Below are 26,634 nucleotides of genomic sequence, written 5' to 3'. Positions count from 1 at the left end.
GCGGGGCTGAGCGCAGCACCGGGCCGGGCCCGCCATGTCCCTCACGGAGCCGCCGCCGCCGCCGCCGTCGGGGGCCGCCGAGCCGGGCGCCGCCATCGAGCGGCTCTGCCAGGAGCTCAACCTGGACGCGGCCAGCGCCGCCGAGGCGCTGCGCGACTTCACGGCGCTGCGCGGCACCTACAGCCTGGAGGTGGGGCGGGACGGGGGCGACGACGGGGGGGGGGGGGTCCCGGGGCCGCGTTCGCGTCCTGCCTCCCGCCTCGCTGAGCGGCGCCGCTTGCCTTGGCAGGGGGAAGCGCTGCACTGGCTGGCCTGCGCGCTCTACGTGGCCTGCCGCAAGAGCGTCCTGCCCACCGTGGGGAGCGGCCTGATGGAGGGCAACTGCGTGTCGCTGACCAGGATCCTGCGCTCCGCCAAGCTCAGGTTGACCTCCCCGCCCCGCACGGCCCCCTGGCGGGGCGCTCCCGGTCCTCCTCTGGTGGTGAACTGAGGCGCGAACGAGGCGTCCCACAGACGGGGCGTCCCACGAACGGGACGTCCCGGCGTTGTCTCGCCCATCCCCATGAGACTCCCGTTTGATTTGGGATTTAGGCCAAGCCGCTGGGTTTGGGGTTGGTGGCTGCACCGCGTGCGCTCCCGTCCCGGCAGGGTTTGGGGTGCTGCGGGGGTCTCCCAGCCCCGCTTGGCTCCGCAGGCTGACCGAGGGTGCTGGGGCTCCAAGTTGTTTGCCTGGGGGGGGGAAGCCGGCTTAATTACACCTGTAATTACAGTTTTTGTGTAGGTGGTTCCAAAAGGCGTAGACTCGTGTCTGAGTGTTCGCTGCCTCTCCTCCCTTCCCTTGGCACCCAAAGCAGCGCGCGCTTGCCTTTACACCCTTAAACGCAAACCAGCGTCCCCACGCCTGTGCCTTAGTGAGCCAAGGAGGGGAACCTGAGTGATAAAAAGGCAAAAAGCTTGCAGTATAGAGTCTGTCAAAATAAGTGTTAAACCTATGTACTAAACCAAGTAGTCGGTAAGGAGTAAATGTGATGCATTCTTGGCTTTATCAAAATTCAGAATAAAGAAAGCTAGGTGAAGCTGAAAATAAACGTATTTTCTTGTTTCTTTTAAGTTTAATTCAGTTTTTCAGCAAAATGAAGAAGTGGATGGACATGTCAAATCTACCACAGGAATTCCGTGAGCGAGTAGAGAGGCTGGAGAGAAACTTTGAAGTGTCAACTGTGATCTTCAAGAAGTTTGAGCCAATATTTTTGGATGTATTTCAAAACCCTTTTGAAGAAACTTCTAAGCCACAACGAAGCAGGAAGCAGAGGTATTTTTGAGGTTTCATGTGACTTTTCAAGAGGTTTACAAATGTTAAGACCACTATTTATGCTTTTAAAGAATATGGTAAAGTACTAAAGCGATAGGGCTGCTTCGTGTCGTGGCCTTGATTCTGAAATGTGCATAGAGGAAGATCCCTAGTCGTGGTGGAGCGCAGCTTGTATCAGCAGAGCTTTGCGTCTGGCGCTTGTTTACGCAGTTCTCTGTGAATGCAGGACCTGGCCCTTAGTGAGCATGGCTCTGCATGGTGGAAGAGGCAGAGTGAAGCATCAACTTGAGATACAGTCAGACCGTCACAGCGCTTAGCATGGGGATATTCTTTCGTGGCAAGAGACTTGTAGTTGATACTGTGACCTAATCCCCCCATGCAAATGTAGCTGTACCGAATGGGAAAGCATCAGCAGGCCTTCCACATCACTGTGATTTTAGCATGATTTTAACACGCTCAGTCAGGTGAGCACAGAAACACAAAGGAGCGTTAACACGTAAATGGGAGAAAATTACAGCCAATGTGCTCGTTCTTATGTCATTTTTATGACAAATGTAGTAATTGGTGGTGGTGTCTTCCAGATGCAGGGTACTTTTAATTAAAGGGACTTGTCCATGTTCTCTGCTGACCGTGTGGCTGACTCTGGCAGCTTTACAGTGAGGATGTAACCTTGATAATGAGGAACTGAGCTGGGCCTGTGCCGGCAATTTTTGCTGACTTGTGTGTCCTTGGGATGTGAGGGGGGATAACTTGTGGTAAAATGCTCTAGTGCAGCTCCTTACTTACAAACAGAAAGGATGCTTTTGTGGGCATTGCTGCATCTGTATCAGGGGAAATTTCATCTGTATGCCCTGTTAATGTGCCTTCATCAGAACAGTGTTTGTTACTGTAACTTTAGCTTTCCATTAGCTTCCGCATTAGGTGTCTTAAATAATCTCTTCCCTGGTGTTCAAGCTCTGTGGCCTTGGATAGTCTCTGCTCCAAACATTTTGCACTGAAAGAGCTGTAACACAAGCTGTAGCTGCATGTTTTGAAGGGGTGTTTGATGCTATAGTGAAATATTTAGGAAAATAATCACTGTAATTTGTATTGTCCTGGGCATCTCACTGCCTGCAGCTCCAGAATTCTGTTACAGTCCTGGCACTATCAAAATGGTATGTCCAGGGTCACAGACCAACAGCAACTATTAGCTCAAAAAGGGGCTGGAAGGTTAATGATGCTGTGCAGAAAGCCCTGTAGAGCTATGCAGGAGACAATGAAAGCTGAAATATGCACATGTAGCTTATGGTGTGTCTGAGTGTGAAATTGTTAGGTGGTCGCTCCAGCTTGCTTTGAGCAAGGAAATGGAATGAAATTCTTACCTTGTAACAAGCTTCAGCTTCCTGAACCTGGAGACTGACTTCTTGTCCTCCTCCTCATTGACAGGCGGGTGCCATGCAGTGTTAAAGATCTCTTCAACTTCTGTTGGACTCTCTTTGTGTACACTAAGGGTAGGCTGGCTATTTTAGCTGCATGTTTTGTGTGCATTTGGAGTTATGAACTTCTGTTATGTTGCTTGATGTGATATGCTGTCTCTTAAAGGTAATTTCCGTATGATTGGGGATGATTTAGTAAATTCCTATCATTTGCTTCTCTGCTGCTTGGACCTGGTCTTCGCAAATGCCCTTTTGTGTCCAAATAGAAGAGATTTGCTAAATCCATCGTTTAAAGGTATGGTGATGACAGATTATTTAAAATCAAATGTGCTTGGTTTTTAATTTCTTTTAAGTGAAGTTGAAGGTTGGTTGTCTTTTTTTTTTTTTTTTTTTTTTCCCCCCCCTTCCCCTTCCTTCTCAGGCTTACCAGAGGACTTCCATGCAACAGAGATCAAAGTCTCTGAAGATCCTCCTTGCATTATCGCCACGCTGTGTGAGCTGCATGATGGGCTTTTAGTAGAAGCAAAAGGAATAAAGGAACACTACTTTAAACCATACATCTCAAAACTATTTGATAGGAAGGTACATCTTACTACTTTTAAGGATGTGTGATAGTGCTCTTATGAATGGTCCCGTCTTGAAACTGTTTAAAACCTGCAGGTACTGATGAAAAGTGCAGTAACAGGCAAATGAACTTGGTCTGGTTCAGCTTTCCTTTGTGTGCATGTTAGCAGGAGCAGAATTTGCTTTCATTTTGGATTACGTTCTGTACGATCCTCTCTGTTTTGGCTTTTTACATCAGTGAAGAATCTTTGCTTTCTTGGCAGTGTGAAAACTGGGTCATGGATGATAGCCTTTTTTTTTTTCTGAAGAAAATCTTACCCTGTGAAACAATTTTTGTGGAGTAACCATAATGATAGTCTGGATCCTAGCACTTGTATTGGAATTAAGCAAGATGTTTTGGAATTAAGAGGTTGAGATTGCAGTTGGACAAACTGTTCTGTTTGGTTTTGATACTGGAAAACGTTTCCAAGTTCTGTGGAAATGTTTATGTAGTCATTCATCTGGTCCCTAACCTGCCAATGGAACAGATTTCCAATAGCAGTGCTGTTTCTGAGAAATGAGTTTTTCTAGAGCTTTGTCCTTGTCTGATTGTCTTGCTAATTGCATTGTAGTGCTTTGGTATACACAAAAGAATCCAATTATGCTCCTAAATCTCATTTCCATTTAGGTGGAAGCCATCATGCTCTCACATTGCTCACATTGTTTTTATTATGATTATTATGTTATTGATTTTATTATGTAAGATATTTCTGTTTTTGTTTGTTTGTTTGTTTTCTTAGATCTTAAAAGGAGAATGTCTATTGGATCTTTGCAATTTTACAGAAAATAAGTAAGTTATAGCTTACATTCTTAATTGTGGGCTTTGGTTTCATTTTTAAAGTATGTGTCTTTGAATACTAAATCTCAGTTTTTCCTGTGCCCTCGTTTTATCATAACTAGCTGTTTGTAATGACTTGACAACCATTGCTGTTACTTGCCTAAAATGCATTCTGGACCTGAGATGCATCAAATATCAGAGGGTCGGCTGTGGGTTTCTTCCTTAATGTCAGGTCACAGCAAGGGTGGTTAGGCACTGGGAGAGGCTGCCCAGGGAAGTGGAAGAGTTGCCATCTCTGGAGATATATAAGAAACACGTGGATGTGGCATTAAGGGACATAGTTTAGTGGTGAACTTGGTAGTGTTAGGTTGATGGTTGGACTTGATCTTTAGGGTCTTTTCCAGCCTTCTAGGATTCTGATTTTCTGTCAGCTGTTACCTTTGAGTAGTCGAATGCAAGTCAAAGCCTTGAGTCTGAAGTTCATGGATGTATTTCTATACATACCCTGTACATACCATCAAATATTATACCTGAGTAGGGAAGTATTCGGACTTGTTTATCAGTCTCCAGTTGAGTGTATAAATCTGTAAAGGCAATTCTCTTTTCAATAGATTTTTTTTTTTCTTCCAAACCACAAAAAAAAAAAATCAGTGGGAGGCAAATACAGTTGTTTCAGAAACTTATTGAATTCACTCCTCAGAGCTAATCTAAATAAAAAGATGAACAGCAGCTGCTTTGTTCTGGATCATGTAAAGAGTTTTTTGCCTTTTCCAAAAATTACCTGATCATTTGCTTTTGCAAAGTGAGGTTTTAACTCTTCGATTTGCTTTCTAAGAATTACGAGCAATGACTCAGTTGTTTTAACAGTGTGGATTAATTTTAGATAGAAAACAGTATTTTTATGGTCCATATGAACTCCTCTTAGTGTTTCTACTTGAATAGGAATACTAGTAATTTAATAACTACTGTCGTGTAGAATAATATAGTATTCCCCATTCTTTTGTAAACAACATCTGAGGAAACATGGAAGCCTGTTTCTTTGTCTAAACTATTTTACAGATGGGTTAGCTGGAAAAAAGATAAAGTTCAGTATCACATGTCAGTGGTGATTGTAGGAATTAAATTTCCCTTCGTGTATGCCATTATGAAAATAGCCGAATAACAAGTGGCAGAAGCAGAGCTCAAACTTAGTTAGTTTAATGCAACCACTGTTTGCATGCTCTTCATATGCAAAGATTTAACTTTTGATCCATTGAATACTTCAAAACCACTTTATTTGCAACTGGGGTGGAAGCCAAGTTGTTTCTCCTCTACTTAGTGAGAGCTAAATGTTGGTGGAAGCAGAGCAGGCCCTGCAGGGATCGGGGAGGTTTGTGGTGGGTGATGAGGCAGGCGAGGATGTGCACGAGCAGATTACTGATGGGAGTGAAGCTTCCTGTACAAGCAGTACCGTGTCTGAAAGAGTTAAATGCTTTGAGCTTGTGTGGTTTCAGTTTTGAATTTTGGCCCCACTGGCATATTTTTGGTTTCTTCAGCAGCTTAGCTTTTGATGTAATGCTTTGGTTTCTCTTCCAGCAAAGCGCTGAATAAAGAATATGAAGAGTATGTTCTAACAGTGGGTGACTTTGATGAGAGAGTTTTCCTAGGAGCAGATGCTGAAGAAGAAATAGGCACTCCTCGGAAATTTCCTGCAGACATGCCTGTAGGGAAAACAGCAGCAAGAGCTCATGTGGAGTGTCATCTTCAGCAGCATTTTGAAAAGGTGGTTCATCTAACTTGTCATTTTCAGTCGGAGTACTCCTGTCAAGTTTTTTCATCATTATATGCAATCTGAATCCCTGAGATGACTTTGAAAAGCTGCATTTCAGCTGAAAAGCTGAACATTTTACTGAGAGAAAGGAGTGACATTTGCAGGCTTCAGTGGACAGTTTTGCTAAGGAGAAATGGCAGTTTCTTCTTTCGTATGTAATTCAGTAAATACCTACTCCTTAAGCAGGATGGGAGCATTTCTGTGTGAGTTAGTATTTTTAATGTCCAAGAAAAATCTGTAAGTAGTTGAGACCTAACTATATGGACTTAGGGTTATTTCAGACTTAATTTGTATCCAGTAAGAACACCATGAAATCTTTACATTGGGTTAATTTACTTGTTTTCCCGATGTTTCCTTTTGATAACAGGAAAAGATAACTTGTATACTATTCAATGAAAGATTATATTCAAGACATAAAACCCACCAAAGCCTCACTCTTTGTAATTTTGTTACAAAAAGTAGCCTATAAGCAGAGGTAGTGTTTCATTATGTTTAAAAAATGTAAAATGTATTTAATGAAGTTGGTGTATGGGAAAATACTCAATCAATAACTTTTTGAAATTGAATAAGGAAAAAAAGTGTGCCAGGCTGTGTGACAGGAGCTCATGCTGTTTGATAACTACCATTTCACACCAATTAAAATACTCGTGCTTATTACAAGATGGTACTGCTGGTATAAATGAATCATACAGTTTAGGTTTTTGTCCCAAATATCTCGTATTCAAGCAAACTAAACATGGTAGATTGGAATGAGTTTATCAGTTTCAAACTCCAGTTTCTGTAGTATAAAAAAAATGACCTTGTTGCTATTTATGCGTGCTGATTACAGGCCTAACTTTTCATCATTTTTTTCCTTGTATCTTCAAAATGCGGTCTGTTCTGATCATTCAAAACCAAATACTTTATTTCATTACTTCTATTACAGGGGGTTCTAGGTGCACCAGAACGGCGTTTCACAAAGAATGTTTTCCTGTGACCCTCTCCCAGGCAGCTCTGCCACTTATTCCATGTCACCCAGCTAACCCAGGGGTTTTGAATGGAAGCATGTGCTTCCTCTTTCTTGCTCTGTATTTTCCAGTATTTAAGTAAGCAGAAATACAGACTTTAAGATATAAAGTCCCATTTTTTTCTAGATTTTATTAAAAAAAAAAAAAAAACTTTGTCTACCTGGAGATTTGTTATAGTTGAACTACTTTTTAGTGAGTTCTGAGACCACAGGCAGCCTTCAGGTAGTATGTTAGTAGCATCATTTTAATCTTTCAAGTGATTTTGCATGAGATCATGTTTTTGAAACATTACTGTTGACTGATTTTATTGCTTATTTTTCTGTCTCACAGAAAAGGTCATTTGCACCTTCAACTCCTCTGACTGGAAGAAGATACCTACGAGAAAAGGAAGCTGTTATCACTCCTGTTGCTTCAGCCACACAAAGTGTGAGTCGGTTACAGAATATTGTGGCTGGACTGAAAAATGCACCGAGTGAACAACTGATCACTATTTTTGAGTAAGTACATCCACTGTGATTATTCTCATACAAGTGAAAATTCATCTTCTCGTGCTTGTGCCTATCTCCTTGCTCAAAATTGACTTTTTTGTTTGGTGCAGATTTTTTTTTTGTTTGTTTCTGCCTCTGTATTATTTCCAGTTAACAGGTCTTAACATAAGTAAAACATTCTGGTTTTTAAATGATCTGTTTTTCTCGAGAAGGAGAGCTAGACCCTCCTACCCCTGAGATATTGCCAACATCTCATTCATCTCTTTCAGCCGCTGTATGATGCTGGGAAATCATACATTAAGTGACTACTTATTACAACCCCAGGGTTTCCTGATCACCATTTCTAGGACAGAGTCCCTGTTTTGTAAATCAGTTTAGACTTTTGGCTCCTAGATGCATGTCTGCATGCTGACTGTAGTGAAATGCACTTAAAAATCTTGGTGTGTAAGCAGATGAGAGTAAACAGAATAATTCAGCAGTAAAAACTAGATCAGTGAGTGTTGCTTCATAGATTGTAACAAGTAAAAATGTAATGTGAAATAATTGTAAAGGTGTTGGGCATTTGTCTAATTCCATGCAAAGCATGGCCTTACTTTAGTGTTGTAAAGTCTCTGGATGTTTTTCAGTAATAGTGAGCATTTAGAATTAACACTTAACATTTGATGTGCGCAAGTAATAGTTTATAGCAACCTTCATAACTAGGTGAAAATACTACTTTTAGTTCTCATCTTTGAAATTACATGTTTTGAAGGTCTTTCTAATACTTGTTCTTAAAAGTTTGCATTACAAATTCTTAGCAAGATGCATTTCTATTTTGCAGGTTCCTATTTTGTTGTTTTTTAAAGATTGCTTGATATTATGTCAATCAATAATATTACAATGTTGGCATATCTGTCTGTAACGAAACTGAGTTCATTCAAGCAATAAAATGAGGAAGAAAATCAAAGGGAGTTTTAAATGTTAAAACTAGGAGAAACATTAATTGAGTAATCTTCAGATAAGAAACGTGTTGAATGCTTTGCTCACCTTGGATATGAGTTCAGCAAATGATAGGATATGTATTGCCTGATTGGGGGAAATGGGAAATAACTGTGCTTTTGACTATGTGGAATAATCTATGCTTTCAAATATTTTTCTCTTTCAAGTAAAAATTCCATGGAAGTGTAACTTTTAATTAGAAGGCTTTGTTCAATGAAACCATAATTTATTTCAACGCTAGCTTTTCAGCATAACTCAGTGTCTTAATTTGACCTAAATGCAAGCCACTTTCCTCTAAGTACAGATTTGCTCCAAATACGGAAGTGTTCAGAAAGAGCTCTCAAATTTACGTAGGCTCTCTTAGGAAAGGAAAACAGGAAAGAATCTTTCTTTGTATTTTATGTTTTCTTCTGTTGCTCACGGTAATACACGTTATTGCCTGATGAGGAAAGCTCAGTAAAATTAGATTTTTTAAGAATTATTATTATTATTTTTTTATGCAGGCAGGATATTTTCTTATACAAACAAGGCTTTCTCTTTGTGTTCTGCTTTAGGTCTTGTGCACGCAGCCCTATGGAAAGCATTACAAACAGAGTGAAAGAAATAGGTGAGACGTTTTGTCGCAGCTACACTCAGCCAACAGATGAACAACCAGGATCTCATATAGGTATGAACTTGAAATGCACAGAATGTTTCAAAATATTAAATGAGGGCAAATAAAATGAATATATATGCTATCATATGACTACTTAATACAGTGGAGCTATTTTAACAAACACTTCCAAACAGAAAATCGTTGCTGTCAAGCAGAATACTATAAAGAATAAAATTTTATTAAAAATAAAAACAAGGTTACAGTTGAAAATGGGATAACCAAGACAGCACTGAATCTATAAATATCTTATCAAAAATTTTAAGTGTGCATTCGTCTTAAATCTAAAAGTTAAAGGAAATGAAATACAAATAGGAAAATTATTATTGCAATTGTTTGCAGAATGACTTCACTAGAAATATGAAAATACACAATTGTTTAAAATGTTTCTAGATTTGTGTGCTGCTCTTATGACTAGTGTGTTTCTAAGCATACCGTTTGGATTTGGAAAATCTATACACTTTACTATTTTGTTAGAGAAGTCCAAGTACAAGTCAATTTAGTCTGAGGCTGTTTGTGGAAACAGCATAGGGCTTCATCAGTTTTGGTTTTAAATTTCAGACTTTGCTGTAAACAGATTAAAACTGGCAGAGATCTTGTATTATAAAATCTTGGAGACTATAATGGTACAAGAAACACGAAGACTACATGGGAAGGACATGACTGTAAGTAAAGAACTAGCAGAAGAGTAGAATTTGTAGGGGAATATGTTCAGACAGTTCCTGAACAGATCAGTCTGCTGACAATCTGTATACATTGTTATTTTTAATGAAAGAGAAGTATATGTAAGGTGCCTAAATATAGTTTTTACTACTATTGAAAATGGTATAAATCTGTCATTATTAATTATGTTAACCTGTGTTTATTTCCAGAATCATTAATTTTAGGGCAGATAATTTTTATTCTCTTCTTTTTATTCCATTAACAATATCAATATTTCATGTTAGACAGCAACGTATTTGATCCGCATTGTGACTCACAATACGGACGCAATTGATTTGACCGTGGTACGAAAACAGTGATGTTTTTCAAAACGTTAATCTACTTCCAGTGTAAACTTCCATGTAAAAAGAGGAGATTGTGGAGGTAGAATAAAGCAATAACTCAATCTCAAATGGCACAGTACTGAAATAGTCTAAGGACTTGATGTGCTGCTGTGGATCTACTTTCCCGTAGTCACTTTCTGGCTTGACTGTGAAGAGCAAAGCTTGCATTATTTGTCTGCATTTTTAAATGTTTTTCAGAGTTCTTCTGTGAATTTTCTTATATGTGGCAAAGTCTTAAGTATCTTTTGAGATTTTTTTTTAATCCTAGATCTCCTGAGAAGCCCATATTTCCTGCTCTCCCCTAAGAAGGACTTGTATGTTTTCAAAAAAACAAATTAAAAAAAAAAAAGTTCTATGTAAGATGGATTTTCCTGAGATGACTCTAATTCTGCCTAGAAGGCTTTTTTTGTCTAAAAAAAACGTGCCTCTGTTTCCCTAACCTCAGATTACTGACATTTTCTGTAATCTCTTCAGGCTCTCTTGGAACAAGATGTCTTTCACCGCTCCCTCATGGCATGCTGCTTGGAGATTGTGCTTTTTGCATATAGCTCACCTCGTACCTTTCCCTGGATAATTGAAGTACTTGACCTCAGGCCATTCTATTTCTATAAGGTAAATACATGTTGTCTAAATCTGTGTTCAAAATGGCATGTTACTGGATTGACAGTCTCAAGGGATGATGCTCTTCCTTCCTACGTTGCCACACAGGAGAAGGACAGATGTTAATATGTCTCATGCCTGTTCTAAATTCTGTCTGTCTTTAATATTACCTGGAATGTGTAATGCTTGAGTTGAAGATGAAATTTAAAGCAATAAAACCATTTTGTAAATGGTACTTAATGGTAACATGCTGTTGATAAACTTCTGGTTTACATATATACACATGCACACACACAACTTTTAGTAGACTAAAGCATTCAGACATACGTTTTAATAATGTTTGTATTTATTGACTGCAAGCTGTAGGACTGGTTGCATCCTAGTTCTGCTTATTATTGGTAAAATAGCAAAAATATTCTTAGTTGCTTTTGAGTACCACTACTTACCACAGGCTTGTACAGCTAAAATTTCTTTTCCTCTTGTTTTACAGAATAGAGCATAAAATCTCTTTTCCTGACTGCTCTCTTATTTTTGCTCTTTTTAAACTCATTTCCCCTTTGCTCCCAATGTAATTTCTATTCTTGAACTTGTTTTGATTCACAGAAAACTGACTCCACAATCAGTATGATTGTAAAGTAGGTATGTTTATTCAGCACTGGGCAGCACAGGGGGTAGTCCCACCAAAGTCGTGTGCACCTAATGCAGCAACTTGCCATGGTTATATGCAGTAAAGAGTTACATATGCATGAAGTTTCCCAACATGCCTATACATATGCATAACTTGTCCCTGCTTAGTATTAAAATTAGCTACAAGAAGTAATTTCCATAAATTCCTCTTGTCTGCTCTTGCTCAGTGCCTTGTGGTGGTGGGCGTTGAGGGTCATGGGGATGAAGTAAGATGTCTTCATCAGGGTTGAACTTTTCGCCTCGTCTCTTTGCGTGTGCTCTCTGAGGCCTTGGTCACAATCTGGGCCATAAGGTTGTTTTGATCTGGTTCTTGGGGTCTGAGGGGCTCCTGTTATCTCGAGGCCTTGTATGTTTAACATTCCTTATCTTGTCCCTTTCTAAGCAGTCCTCCTTATCTCTGACCCCTTGGTTAAAGTCTGAACCATGAGGGGCTCCTGTTATCTAAGGAGGTCTAAGTGCAGCACAGGTGCGGTACATCACAAATATAGCACCTATACATTCTTAATCAATCGCTCTCTAATTTCTAATCCAAATGATTCAGTTTGATCCTCTTATGCTTACAGTTTTTTGAGATATCTAACGACTTACTGTTGTTATAAATGAAGTCTCAATCTGAATTTAGTAATATTTTTAAAAGACAAGTAAACGGTGCTGGGTGCGTGGGGAGTCTATGCTCTACCAGCACACACACATGAACATCGAACCTTCTAAATATACAGAACATTGCTTTTACGTACTAAACCCAAGTACACCTATACATATGTACAATCAGGAAAGGTAACAAACAATCCTTTAAGTTCCATGACTTAACAGTCTCCATTTTCCATTCATTTTCTTGATTACGAACACCGGAGAATTCCAGGGCTAGTCATGGGAACAATATGTCTTGCTTTAAGTTGTCAAGCAAGTCGGCCTTCAGGCCTTATGTATCCTGTTCTTCCCAGATCGAAGAAAAGCATAGCCATCTCCTTGTGAAGGCCAAGAGGCCCGGGTCAAAAGGCACGTCCAGGTCAGCAGGGGGTGAAACAGCAAAGGCCTGAGATGGCTGTAGCAGCAGAGGGGCCAATGGCGTAGCAGTCGGATAAGCAAAGGAGCCCGCAGCTCCCTCAATGTCTGGCAAACCACACGTTTCTGACTGTGGTCCCACAGGGCTCTTTAAGGCCTCAGGGACTGCTCGCCAGGTGCCGAGCAATCCCACTGCAACCTTGTCGTTTTCAGTTGCAGAGTCCCCCACCGTGACCTCAATTTGGTCCCGTGTTTCAGGCTCATAAACTGTCTGATTGTTAATAAGAAGAATAAGCTGCAAGGTTACCAGGACAGTCTTTGTTCCTAAGGACGTATGATTCCCCATAATGTGCAACTTTATGTGAGGGGCAGTTGTGTGCACGGGTCCGCTTCTCTCAGCTTGAGCTTCTTCCCAGCTCCAGCGCGCCCATTTCCAGCAACTTTCTGCACGAGCTCCTCCGAGCGATTTGCTGAGTCTGGCCGAACCTATCTTCATGAGGCGATCAGTGTGCCTGTTCCCGTCCTGGTCTCCATTCTGCTAGCCTGTTCCTTTTCATTCCTTCTTTACTGATGATATAACTTCATTATATCATATAGCCTTTTTTTTTTTTTTTTTTTTTTCTTGAGGGCAGGCTCCCCTCTTACACCCTTCTCCCCACAGCAGTCCTTTTCAAAAACAACTTTTCATTGGTCAAACAACTTTGCATAGAACAGCAACATCAAACACCCAGCAATTTCCGTGCCTTAATGGCTGGAGAACAAGCAACCCAAGATGGCAAGGCGTCTCCTGAATCACCCTTCTTTGTTCCCTCTAAACTCTTTTATGTTTCTGATGGCCTCATCGTTAAGAGTCTGATGTTATCACCAACCATGGGGCTTGCCGACCCCCATGGCCACACTCCCACATGGATCATGGTATTCCAAGGGCCCTTTCCAGCTTTTGTCAACCCTTATTTGTACATGTTAAGGCCTTTTCTTAAATTACAGCCTTTTCTTAAATTAAACTTTAAAACAGTGTTTTTCAACCTCTTTGGTTAAGGGCTGCTTGTTTGAAAGGAGGGAAAGCTTAAATGCTGGGGTTCTTTCAGGTGTGCTACTATTTGTATCTGACCAGGTGTGAGCACTGCACATGCTTCATGTATGCTCAGTGGTGGTGAGAGGGGCCTGAAGGCACCCAGGGAGGAGTTGTTCTGCACTGAGTTGACACTCGCTGTCCATTTCCATCTTAAGGGTTCCGTAGTTATTTGTACTTAAAAAGTAAATACAGGCATATGCATGGGCTTAACATTTCTATTTCATGTAAATTTACCGTGGGTGATGGATATTTTAAATTGTGTTGCTTGTATGGACACACAACACACATGCACAGTTGTACTGAAACTGGAAAAGAAGGAGACACAAAGGCCTGTCGAGATGTGACATGAGATGAAATTTCTTATGGTGTCTCTGAGCTGGGCTGCATAAGGGAATCAGAGAGGGCTGGGAAGATTCAAGGTGAGGAAGACACTGGAGTGCTCTATATTGAAGAGAGGTTTTGAACAGGATCCTGAAATGAATAGTGGTTTGATAGTGTTAAACATGAGTGATATGACTTTGCTTTTGTATGTGTGTCTTGTTACCATTAGGTTATTGAAGTACTGATTCGGTCTGAGGAAGGACTTTCCAGAGACATGGTGAAGCACCTTAACAGCATTGAGGAACAAATTCTTGAGAGTCTAGCCTGGACTCGGGACTCGGCACTCTGGAGTGCTCTCCAGGCTTCAGAAAACAGGGTCCCAACATGCGAAGAAGTATGTTAGCCTTTTATTAAAAAAATCACGATGTTTTTCTTGCTGTTATACAGAACTCTGTTCAACACTTACATTATCTGCTGGGAAAAAAAAATGAAAACAACAATCTTTTATTAATACATTGACATGAAGGGAAAGTTATATGTTAATCTTACATTGGTATTTCTTATTTTTCAGGTAATATTTCCCAGTAATTTTGAAGCAAGCAATGGAGGAAGTGGGCTTGGGCATTTGCCTATGATGCCAGTATCTCCCATAGTTCATCCTCGAGTTAAAGAGGTTCGGACAGATCTTGGTGGAACTTTAAGAAGGGGTATGTTTAAGGTTTCTGATATATTTCGAACATGCAGATTTGGATTGGGATTTTTTAATACTTCATAATTGAGCAGTCTTGAATCTGGATTAAGCATTCAGAATTGTGCAGTCTCAGTTCATCTAGAAAAAGTCTAGATGTGTCCAGTCAAACCACTGATGTGTTTTACCAGCAGTAGTCATTGGTAATAACGCTTCATGTCTGAACTGGCGCAGAACTTGCCTTTGTTTTGATGCAAGATGGTTACCCTACTCTTGGGGTAGGATGTCATCTGGTAGCTTATTGTCCTTGGCTGGTCAGATTTTTCCCTGGTTGTGAGTTTTTTTTGTTGTTGAGATTTTTTTGTTGGTGTGTGTGTGTGGTTGCTGTTATTTTTATTGTCTCACTGAATTGGACTGGATTTTTGGTGACTCTTTTTAAAGTATAACCTCCTCTTTGCAGTTTCCAGCACTTTTGATAGCACTAACTACTGTAGCATTCTCATTATTCTGATCCATCGGGCCCCGCTCTCCCTGTCACTGCTTTTTTATTTTTTTAACCCTTGACCAGTGGTGGTTGTCACTGGCACCTCTTGTTACTGCATTACAGAATGATTAGGGCTGCATTTAGTCCTCTTCCTATAGAACTTTCTTTTGCAGGAGGGGAAGACAATTTGTCTGCAATACTCTTTTCCTCTGAAGAACTGCCTTGCTCTTTGCAGATTTCCAGGTATTGGCGTAGAACTGTTTCTTAAGGGTGAGGGTGAAGAAGCAGTGGCAGCACAGTTGTTGCTTTTTCACACTTCAGTAGCTAGGAATTGCTGCTTTCATTGTATCCCAAACAATAGTTCATAAGTTCTTGCTTGTGCACTATGAACTGTGATGTCTCCTTTTGTGTTTGTCTGGCAAATCACATTACAAAACTCAAAACTTTTTTTTTTTTTTTTAATACTCAAGTGCATTAGGAAAGTGATGTATAAGCAGTTGTAGATGTTATGGTGAGTTGTTCAATAGAAGGGAAAGCAACTTGGAGATGGTATCCTGTAGAAGTGTAGGAGTGTGTGAGGCCTTGCCTTGTATGAGAACCTGGTACCAAGTGCTCTTCTTAACTACAGATTGAAAATGGTTGGGATTGGAAATGTTTATGTGCTCCTGATACTGAGAAGACCATCCTGGCAGACTGGAAGTAACGTCTTGAATTGGTTTCACCTTGCTAGTTAGCCAGAAGGCTTCGGCTTGATAGAAAATGGTATGCCCACAAGTGGCACTGATAGCTTGGTCAATCTTTTCTTTCATGTTAATAACAGATTATGAAAACCAAACTCTCTGTTACAGAGTAAAAGGAGAGAGTTAAAGGAGTATAGTCATTATTCATATTGCCTAAGAACAGTGGTGAGATTACTTCTTAATCAGAAACGATTTCTTGCACTCTGGTTTTGTAGTTTAAGAGAATAGCTTTTTCTCTTCCTGGGGCAAAGAATCCTTATTCAGCAGCTGCTCTGAAGATGATCTTTTTTCTTCTTTGCATACTAGACATGCAGCCATTGTCACCAATCTCTGTTCATGAGCGCTACAGTTCCCCTACAGCAGGAAGTGCTAAGAGAAGACTCTTTGGAGATGACAGTCCCAAAGAAATGCAGATGGAAAAGATTTTAACTGAGGGAACTAAATTGACAATTGCTCCAGCATCAAGCATTGCTACTGAAAATATATCAGTTTCTCCTGGGCAAACAGTACTGACCATGACAACAGCTACAGTACCAGGAAAAGCAGGACAGAAGGTTACTATCCCACTGCATGGTATGAATTCTTTCTGGTTTCTTTCCGTATGAGATGTTTTGCTTGCTCTTGTAGATCCATGTAGACTGACAATGCATCTTGAACACGTATCACTTTTTCTGTTTTAAAAGAGCATAAATGACTTTATTAAAAACCAAAACAAACAATAGCAAAACTTAAGTTTTTATACTAACATCTCATTCTGTGTTTTGATCGGATATCTGACAAGTGTCCTGAGGATTCCAACTTGCAAAAAAAGTTATGGAGTTCTTCCTTCTTCCAATTACACCTCATGACAGATTAAGTGTGACTTTGGTTCTCAACTCCAATACTGATTCATTTATTTTTTGTCTATTATAATCTAAAAATACTTTTTAGTCTATTATAATCTAAAAATACTCTGAAATTACTGGGTAAGGGCTACATATAAGTATCAGCAAAATAGTGTGGTTTTAAAGTTTTATTGAAGCTGGCTGATGCTTGACTAGTTCTGATAAAGATACATGAGAAATTAGTTTTGTAGCCTTTCTGAATTTAAAGTCTGTGTCTTAAGTATATTTAGATGGATTGAAAAATTCTCTACTTTTAATGCTTAAGGAGATTTTCAGCAAGAGAATTTGACTACAACTACTGCACAAACTAATATGGACTGTATATAATGTGCTGTTATTTTTGCCAAATAACAGCAAAAAAACGAACTGGAATGCCCATCTTCCCCAAAAGAGTGGTACACTGACTACAGAGACTGCAATTTCTTGTCAACGTTGTACTTTTAGATAGTTTTAGAAATGGCTATTCACAATTATCTTCTTCCTTTAAGCATTACCAGAAATGTATTTTTTAGTAATTTCTGAAGACTCCGTCCTTTTAGCATCCAATATAGAAGGATGAAATGTCTTCAGTATGAAGTATTTGTTTAGGATTTGCAATTTAACTATGCAGCATGGTGGCAGCAAGCAGTTTATTTCTGGATCATCATCATTTTCTATCATCTCCAGGTATTGCGCATGAAATGGGTGGGATCACATTGATACCCATTTCCATGAACTTAGGTCAGCCACCTAAAATGGAAGCTCAGGCTCCCTACCACCCCCAGGTGAGCCAAGTACAAGAAGGGCATCTGTCATCAGGAAGCAAACCAAAGAAAACTGGATCCTTGGCACTGTTTTACAGAAAGGTGAATATCTTTGTTAGGAAGTTGTGTTTTACTTCTATTTGTGACCATGCTAAAAATCCTTGAGCAATTTACATCGTATTACTTTTCAGTCTTCACGTACCTTTCCTTTGGCATGAACAATTCTCATGTAGCTGGGAGGAGAAGAGAAAAGATGTTGCAGAGAATTCAATTTCCCATATTGTTCCAGCCCTCCCTCCGACTCATTAGATGTTTCAATTTTTCGTTTTTCTTCTCTTTCTTTAGTAGCTTCTGTAACTACCTAGGAAATTTTGTCAGTTTTTAATTACCTCATTTGTTCTTATTGCCTCCCACGTTTGCAAGGGTTAGATATACCAAAAATGAGATTACTCTCCTGTGTCATGCTCATTAAAAACTGAATTGTTTTGTATCCTGTACAATATTCTCTTGTTTGGAGTTTTCTGAGGTTTGCCCAGTAGTGCTGATCTTGCTGGCATGGAGCCTCAAAAAATCAGTGTTGAATAACATGCTATCTAAAAGTTTCTAGAAAAAAATAAATTCTTGAAACAACGAGGAATAAAAGAGTAGGTTAAGAACTGGGTGCTTGAGAGAAACTTTTTTATTGGCTACAAGAGAAGTTATTTTCAGAAGTTTTCACCTTTATGGTATCTGTATGTACAGAAACTCATTCCCGGAAACACTTGAAAGCCACATCCTGTGTCTGAAGTGTTGGTTCTTTTATTTTAATAGTAAGTCTCTCTCTTTTTCTGAGAACTGATTAAGAATTGATTAGCTAGCTGCTAGGCATGAACATGGACTGCTTTTTGGAAGCTTTAATCTCAGCAAGGAAATACTTCAGCTGTAGCCATGTATTTGAAAAACTGTGGTAGGCAACATTCCTCTTAGGAGGAACAAGAGTCTTCTCTTAGAATTCTTTTGAAGACAAATTTTACCTTTTCATTATAGTGATCAACACATTCACAATAATAATAGATTTCCCCTGCTTCCATTTCTTGTTCCTGCTCCGTAGAACAAGTGAAAATGAAGATGAATTCTTCCTGCTGTTGAACATAAAGAATGCACCTAATTACTATCAATGAAGTGAGAACTTTTGAAATAAATGGAAGAATGTTAATGTTGCACTTGATAGTTATTTCAGATTTTGAAACAGGTTTTTGGTAATCAAAATGGGGAAAAAAATCTGTCAGCTTAAAAATATAAGATTATACTTAGTTGTAATTAAAGCATGTCCCTTTTAGCTTGTCATAACTGTTCCATTATAGTAAGTGAGTAGTGTATTATAGAAGGCATAGTCATCATGTTTTTAATTAGATTTTCTATAAGCATCCAACATTTGAAGAGTTGACAGTTTAATATTTGGAGACATTGACTTGGGCAAAGGGGGTGGGAAGTTCTGTGAAAACAAAGTATTGAAGTATAAAACAGTTATACTTTGGTGAGAGCTTTCATTTTTGCAGACTAGGTTAAGATCAGCAGGCTTGACTCTTAATTGCGTGTCTTTCTCTTCCAGGTTTATCATCTGGCAAGTGTGCGCTTGCGTGATCTGTGCTTAAAATTGGATGTCTCCAATGACTTGCGCAGGAAGATATGGACGTGTTTTGAATTCACATTGGTTCATTGTGCTGATCTAATGAAGGACAGACATTTGGACCAGCTCCTTCTCTGTGCCTTTTATATCATGGCAAAGGTAACATGCAGGTTTAGGAAACTTGAGTTTAGTTCAGTTGAAAACGTAAATAGGACTTTTTTTTTTTCATCCATCCAATTACAAATGAGCAATTTTGACACATGAAAGACAGCTGAAATTATATGTATGCTGTTTTGTTCAGGATTTTCTCATTTTCTACTTAGAAAAGTTAAGAGGTCCAGTTTTTAAATTCACAAATGTCTTCTGGTGTAATAATGCTTCCCTTCTTTAATTTTCAGTATCACTGGAAGAAAAGTTTGAAAACGAATAATTCTTAAGTATCTTATGCAAAACAAAACAAACAAAAAAAAAAAAGGCTTTACTAGCTGAAAAAAAAAGAATGCTTAAACATGAAGAATGTGTGTTTTTTCATATTCCCATCTTCAGAACTATCCCATCACCATATTAATGCTCATGAAAAGGCTATATAGAGGGAAGCTAATTGAGTAGACTGGACCTGAGCAGCCTGATCGTTCTGCTTGCACTTGGTCTTCAATAGCCTTTTTCTTTTCCAGGTAACCAAAGAGGAAAGAACTTTTCAGGACATAATGAAAAGTTACAGAAATCAGCCGCAAGCAAACAGCCATGTGAGTAAATGATATAACCTTTCCTTCATATAAGTATCAGAAAGAGGTGGCTTTCAAATGTTTATGATGATAATGGAAAAATCGAATCAACTTCAAAATTAGATTCGTTCTTATTCAGATGGATATAATCTACTCTGACTTTCACGTTTTCCTTGTTAAGAACGTTTTTTTCCCTCTGTGTTCTATAGGTTTATAGGAGTGTTTTGTTGAGAAATTATTCTGATGATGTCCTTTCGGACAAAAATAAAAACCAAGATGTAGAGATGACAGAAGGTAGGTACAGCAAAGTAATTTGGCATTTTTAAAAACGTACTTGCATGTTTTTAAGGAACTGAACTGTCAAATAATGACAAGAGAAATAAATTTTAGATTTTAAAATGCATTTAAAATAAATAAATGTATTGTTGAAAATACTGATAAATATACTTTATCAGCAGCCCTACTGTTTGTTAGATATCAAAAATATGCTTTCCAGTTGGAACAAATGTTTTATCTTGTTTTCTTAAATCTGATAGCTTGATACTGAAGCATTTCCTTACTGTATCAGTGTTACTATGGTTCATCGTGGACAGCAACACCATTTAACAAAGAAAGATGAACAGTATCTGAATATTATGACAATTTTTTTTTCTAATATGCTATCGCCTATTCTGTAGGTTTAAATATGGACTACTTTTTTCCAGAAAATAGTGGCTGTCTTAGACCAAAATTTGCATATACAAGTAGATTTCTTTTAAATAGCTGATATTTTATTTGCTGTGGGTTAGAGAAGAAAGAGATAAAAATAGGATTCGAGAAGTATGAAAATTGTTCCTTGCCCATTGTTACTGACTTGTCAGTAAAAGGATAGATCACAAGCCCATGTATGAGCCCATGAGTAGAACGGATCTTCAGCCAAGACACACAAAGAAATGTAGAAGGCTGTTCCATATGGCAAAATCCCATGGTGAGTGGGATTCGACTGGTTGAATGAGTATTAGTGCCATTAGTGCCACCTTACAGTGTCCTGCCTGGGTCCAGGAAAGTGCTGGTCTGTAGGTTCAGCATCCTGTCTAACAGCTCCACAATTCTTGGATGTCGTAGGGCATCTATAGTGGTACCTGCCGTAGGGTGTTCTGTCAAACATGTTTACTTGGTTACAAAGTTGTTCAGTTCCTTTTCCTACTAGACTTTTTCATCAGTTGGAAACTAGTGTCTCTTTTTGCTATGTTAATTAACGTTCTTTTGACAGCAGCTTACAGGAACACGTGCTTGTGCTCTGACACAAGACAGACACGCTAAGGAATTACGGGTATCAACTGCAGGTTTTGATGTTTCTTTCCATGTTGCAGTGATTGCAAGAGGCTTTATTCTGTGTTCCCTTGTTTTGCTTGGTAGTAAACAGTGTGGAGGAATGAAGAAGAAAGTTGTGTTCAGTAGGGATCTGGCTTAAGCAGGCAAGAGTTAACAGCAATATACTTGCTGTGCAGCTGCAGCTTTTTCTACTGAACATCCATTTAGTTACATGCCTGAAAAGATGGTCTCCTGGCTTCCTCGCAGTAGATGTGAGTTGAGTACAAAGCTATTTTTTTGCCAGCTCATCACTAGAAAGCTTCACAGAAGCTAAAAGCTGCAAGTTGTCAGGCTGCTTGAAATTTTGTTGCAAGTTTGCATAGCACTTGTGCAGAAGTGTTGGCAAGGTCGAGGTTCTGAGCATGTTAACGTTGTTCTACATACTGGCTAACCTGATTATTGCTATATGAAGATTGTACAGCAGTCCAAAAAAGATGAGCAAAAAAAATGGCTTTTTATGACTTTCACTCCTTTAAAACAAACAAAAAAAAAAATGGAAGAAGGATCGATACTGCCACCCTTTTTTGCTACAGAGTTTTCAAGTATAGAAGTGAAGATTTGCACTAGCCTTTTTAGTCATAATCCACTAGCCTGCTAGCAGTGATTCTTAACTCCTTCTAATGCTCATAACCACATACAATGCACCCTTGGCTCAAGCATGATTCTTGAATTCATCTCATTAATTGGTCAGTTTATGAATAAGTTCTTGTCAGTTGAATACAAGTTTAAAGAATGAAGTTTTCCGATACTGTATTCTGAAATCTGAAGCTTTCTCTTATTGTTAGACTCATCTGTGAAAACTGGTAGTTCCTCAGGAAGATCTGCAGCAGAGAACTCCAGTGAGTCAGGAACAGAGGAGAGAGGAGATCTTATTACATTTTACAATGCGGTCTATGTAGGAAGAGTACAATCATTTGCACTGAAGTACGATATTACAAACCAGGATCATGTAGTAAGTAAACTATTTTGGAGTTTTGCTCTACTGAATAATCAGACACAGTGTGGTTTTCCTGGCACTCTGTGTCAGTATTTTGCATTGTTATTCACCTAGCATGATTACAGAAGTCGTGAAGTTATAGGTAATGCTATGAGGACTTGCTTTAATAGCCTTTCAAAAGGACAAACTGCAGACGCAGTTCAGTTTACACCTCTTTACGTAACAGTACTCATTTGCTAAAATACCTGTGGAGCATCTGTGTAACACATATGGGAAATAAACTTGTTCTGTTGTTTGGCAGACCTTTGCTCAGTTGTTTAACTGCTATGGGATAAAGTGTTATAAAGGAAACCTGGAAGCGTGTTAGTCTTGTCTTTCTGTGAAGTTACACCTCTTCAGTAATTTTTGATTCATATCCTATGGGGATTTGTCCTCTTTCAGATGGAAGCCCCTCCTTTGTCTCCATTCCCCAACATTAAGCAACAGCCCGTATCACCTCGACGGATCTCTCAACAGCACTCAGTTTATGTTTCGCCTCATAAGAATGGTGCTTGCTTGACACCTCGAACTGCACTACTATACAAATTTAATGGGAGCCCTTCCAAGGTAGAAAATAAAAGGGTTGAAAATGTTTGATTTGGGGGAGTGTTAATCTCATAATTAGAACGTGCTCTAATAGAATGGGGATTCACCGAACCAGTTTCTCAGTTTGTGGTGAGGGATAGAGTTTTTTATGTAGAATCCCTCACTCGTTCAGCAGAGAGGTTCAAAATAGAAACTTCTTGGTTCTCAGGTAATTGAGAACCAAATCAAGTTTCAGATGGAGTCATATTAACTTGTATCACATTGTTTTTAAATTTTTTTCTTGATCACAGAGTTTGAAGGATATCAACAATATGATAAAACAAGGTGAACACAGGAGTAAGAAACGAGCAATAACAATTGATAGTGATACTGAATCCCCTACGAAGCGACTCTGCCAGGAAAACGATGATGTTCTACTTAAACGTCTCCAGGATGTTGTCAGTGAAAGAGCAAATCATTAAAACTGCCAGTTTTCTGTGGGATCTAGAAACTATGGAGCTTGATACAGCTGTTGTGCTATTTATTTCTTGCATTTCCAATGTGGTATGTACAGACAACTGTGAAGTTTAACATAGAACTTTTACCTGACTTTTGCAAGATGCAAAAAGTAAGGGATAAGTAGTAAATGCCAGAGAATGAAAGTGGTGATGATCTTTATTCCTAAAGAACCTGCTATGCTGGAAGGTACTCTCTTCAAGCTGATTTAGCAAATGAGTGATCTGTAGAAAGCCATGTTGGGTGTTCTTGAACCTAATAGAGTATTTGATTTCTGAGCATAACTCAGCTTCTGGGAACAGGGGCGTTAGTTTTGGAATAAAAACAGTAAGGAAATGAGTGAAGTCGGTTAATTTTCTCAAGCTTTTGGTACTTGGGGAAGAAGCTTTTTAAGTGCCTTATTTTTAAAAGAATGTGGAATTTTATGCATTACAGTGAAATAACTGGTGTGGAAAACAGATTGATAATTCAGCCTCAGTAAGAGCTGAATAGTTTTGAACTGTAGATGTCATCTCCCATGAGAACTTCGCCAAATATGTATGTTGTTACCTGGATCAGAGAGCTTCTGCAATAACATAGGCAATAATCAAAAAGTAGAAGCAGCAGTGGCTTAAATTGGACACTGAAATCTGAAAAAGCACTGAGATAACTTTCTGAATAAGTCCGATCTATCTTTATCCCGAGCCAGTAAATGCTGCCATGGAAGCTACTCCTTTCAAATCAGAAGCTTGATTTGCAACCCTGCTGTAGAAGCTGTTCATATGAATTGTAGCTTAAATGTGAAGAAGTACAAGTTGGTTACAGGTGAAAAACAGCTTGGGCTCTGGCCAGCCTTACAGCTGTTGAAATGTGTAAATTCATTTAACAAATTGTATCTCTTCATTTTATTATTTCCTGAAGATTGTAGTCTCTTGTTGTGTAGTATCTACACTGAATGTAAGCCCGTCAGATAAGGCATATTTGTATATATGTTTTTATAGCTATTAAAGGCTCGGTTTCATTGGAAATGTGTAAATTCCAGGATCTATTTCTTTTAAGTAAGCTGTTAACACTGAAGTATTTGATAGGATCTATTTTCCCAAAATGGAAAAAGTCAATTTTTTTTTCATTACTGTAAATCAGTATTTTGATCTTATTTCATAATTGCATTTAGGGTTAGAGACATACAGAAATTTCTCAGCACTGCATTTTTCAACTTGTTTTGTGTATATTGTACTGGAGAAAAAAAATACATAGGACTTGTATGTAGAGCTCTGTTTACTTCATTGTTTGGTTTTAATATGTGCTGCAGGATCTGCTGTGCCACAGTTCCAGGGAAGAATACTAGTGTGATCTCAGTCTCAGCTAGTGAACCTGGTCAGCAGTGATGAAGGGAAAATGTATTTAGAAGTGTACATGTGCAGGGACCCTACTCATCAAGGAATAGCAAGTTTACAAACTGTAAATCATTTTTGAGTTGTTAACTACTTAAATACTTGATTTTTGACTTTCAGAAAAAGGCACTTATTTCTGAAAGTTGTGACTATACAGAGCTGCAGTATGAGGACGCACAGTTGACTAGGTTTAATGTAGATTCTTCTGTTCGGTTCCTTTAATTTTATTTGAATATTTGTCTTCAGATCTTGAGACACAGTGTAGAAGAAAAACAACCTATCTGTCTTTATCTGCTCATTGGTGCTCTTATGACTATACCCATTTAAATTATAATCCTGTCCCTAAAAGCCTCCTGCATTATTAGGGGGTAATAAGGAATCTTGATTTAGCCTTCCATGGAGTCTGCTTTATTTGCATGGACAATTGCAGTCTTTCTGGATGGTAGATGTAAGGCTTAACAGCGTAAGTCTTTCAGCAGTATTGTAAGGTAAGAATGTACTTGATTTGGTTGTAATTTAACATCATGTACATATCTCTCTTCCTCCTCATGTGTATGCTCATCACACTGTTACAGTATTTTCTGAAACTGTAGAGAACTGATGGTGCTCAAATCCTTATTAGTTGTCATTAACCATAGTGTTTTTTCATTAGAAAAATTAATATACTGCAACTGCATACAGTTCAGATTTTTTCACCTGTTTAGGTGATGGTAGAAAAATATTATTGGACTTGTTAAACAGCTAAAACAATGGATTATATGAAATGCTTGTAACGGTTTAAAGTGCCTTCACATGTAAATATGTATTTTATAATAAACAAAAATATTTTAACCTGAGTTGCTCTGTTTCCTCTGGTAATTCATCACATGATGTTTTCTTTCTGCATTTCCTGTAATGTTCCTATAAGACCTTTATCATTTTTGTGCTTCTTCTCTTTTTTTTTGAACTTCCTTTTGCAGATAAAAATGCCAATGAGGGGGTGTAAAATGAGAAGTAGGATTATAGCACCAGTCTTGAAAACTGCATGCTATCTAGTGAGACACTGTTTTTTCCCAGCCAAACAGATTCACACTAATTCTTTAACTGAAAAGATCACCACCTTAACACTGCCTAAAGTGGGTTCAGAGCTTCATGTTTACTACAATAGAGTATTTCGGAAAGTCGGAGAAAGAAAGGTTAACATCACCAGGGAGGATGCAATAAATCTGCTAGCATTTTAGCTGTAAGAATTATATTAATATTAGGTTGCCACATCTGCATACTAAGCTGTCGTGTTGTGAAAATACATAGTGTGATTAAGCACTGTGGGGAATAGAAACTGAAACACAGTTTAGTTTTGTGCTAGGAAATGCTCTTCTTGTGTTCCAGTTCTGTGATTCATGCAGGATGTTTTGGTTACTTGACATTTGAGGAACAAAGAGCTAGGAACACAGAAAGACTCACAGAAAACAAGTGAGTTTGTAAGTGCTGTGATTGCAGAACAAGGAAGCTGAGCATGTTTAAATCTGTCTCCAGGACAAATAAATTAAGCCTATTGTAATCTAAATCACCTAAGTAGCAGTTCGTGATAAAGAGAAGAACATGAAGATGTTGCTTTGACAAGTCATCTAAATACCAAATGCATTACATTTTTTTTGACCTCTTTGAGTGACCAAAAGAGTATCAGAAGGCAGGTGAGTTGCAGAGATGGATTACACATGTGGTTCCCAGCCATTCTGCCCTGCTGAACATGAGCTAGAGGCTTTGGCAGGGTTATAAGCGCGGGGCTCTGCGCTGTGCCTTGCCTTGAAGGTTAATACACAGGAGTAACAGGGAAGCTTTGGTTTTAGGGTGCCCAATTCACGCTGTACACCCCACAGCACTGCTCCCCAAATCAGGTACTGATTGCAAATATCCTCTGCCTTTTGTTGTCATGACTCCCAGTAACAAAAACAGCTTTGCAAGAATTCAGTCACAGGAACATCAGCTAGCTAATGTAAATACAGGGATCAAGCAGGTGAGGTGGAAAGAACAGGCTCCAGGTCATGACTGCTTTGCTGTGGATTTAGCAATTCTTTGATAGTTCTACCTTCAGGCAGACAAGCCTAAGTGTTTGTAGCATGGCTTCATGGAGCCCACCCAAAATAACAATAATAAAAAAAAGACTCTACACAGAAATAATTGCTCTTTACCCTGTTTTCTAATGTGTGCTTTATGCTTTGTAAAAAGGTGTGAGACTACTTGGTGTGGTCATGTTCCTTA

The 26,634-nt window shown here is 38.9% G+C and overlaps 1 protein-coding gene across 2 annotated transcripts; it reads left to right on the top strand.

The window, feature by feature from the left end:
- On the top strand, positions 1 to 25,229 carry RBL1 (RB transcriptional corepressor like 1). 2 transcript variants are annotated; one of them, XM_084537540.1, is made up of 22 exons: positions 1 to 190; positions 290 to 423; positions 1,112 to 1,312; positions 2,738 to 2,802; positions 2,894 to 3,022; positions 3,149 to 3,309; positions 4,071 to 4,120; positions 5,684 to 5,870; positions 7,256 to 7,422; positions 8,946 to 9,058; positions 9,605 to 9,708; positions 10,564 to 10,701; positions 14,007 to 14,171; positions 14,349 to 14,484; positions 15,996 to 16,262; positions 17,240 to 17,418; positions 18,908 to 19,084; positions 19,600 to 19,671; positions 19,860 to 19,944; positions 21,789 to 21,955; positions 22,382 to 22,546; positions 22,816 to 25,229. In XM_084537540.1, exons 1-22 carry the CDS (start codon positions 35 to 37, stop codon positions 22,984 to 22,986), a joined length of 3,189 nt encoding a protein of 1,062 aa, XP_084393666.1. In that variant the 5' UTR covers positions 1 to 34; the 3' UTR covers positions 22,987 to 25,229. The 2 variants fall into 2 exon arrangements, with proteins under 2 accessions (XP_084393666.1, XP_084393667.1); XM_084537541.1 differs by lacking the exons at positions 22,382 to 22,546; positions 22,816 to 25,229 and having other exon boundaries at positions 21,049 to 21,923.
- The last annotated feature ends 1,405 nt before the right edge of the window (positions 25,230 to 26,634 follow it).

This window comes from Aythya ferina (assembly GCF_964211825.1).
Source record: "Aythya ferina genome assembly, chromosome: 16".
Classification (NCBI taxonomy): Eukaryota; Metazoa; Chordata; class Aves; order Anseriformes; family Anatidae; genus Aythya; species Aythya ferina.
Note: the sequence above shows the minus strand (reverse complement) of the source record. Positions and strands in the feature narration are given on the sequence as shown.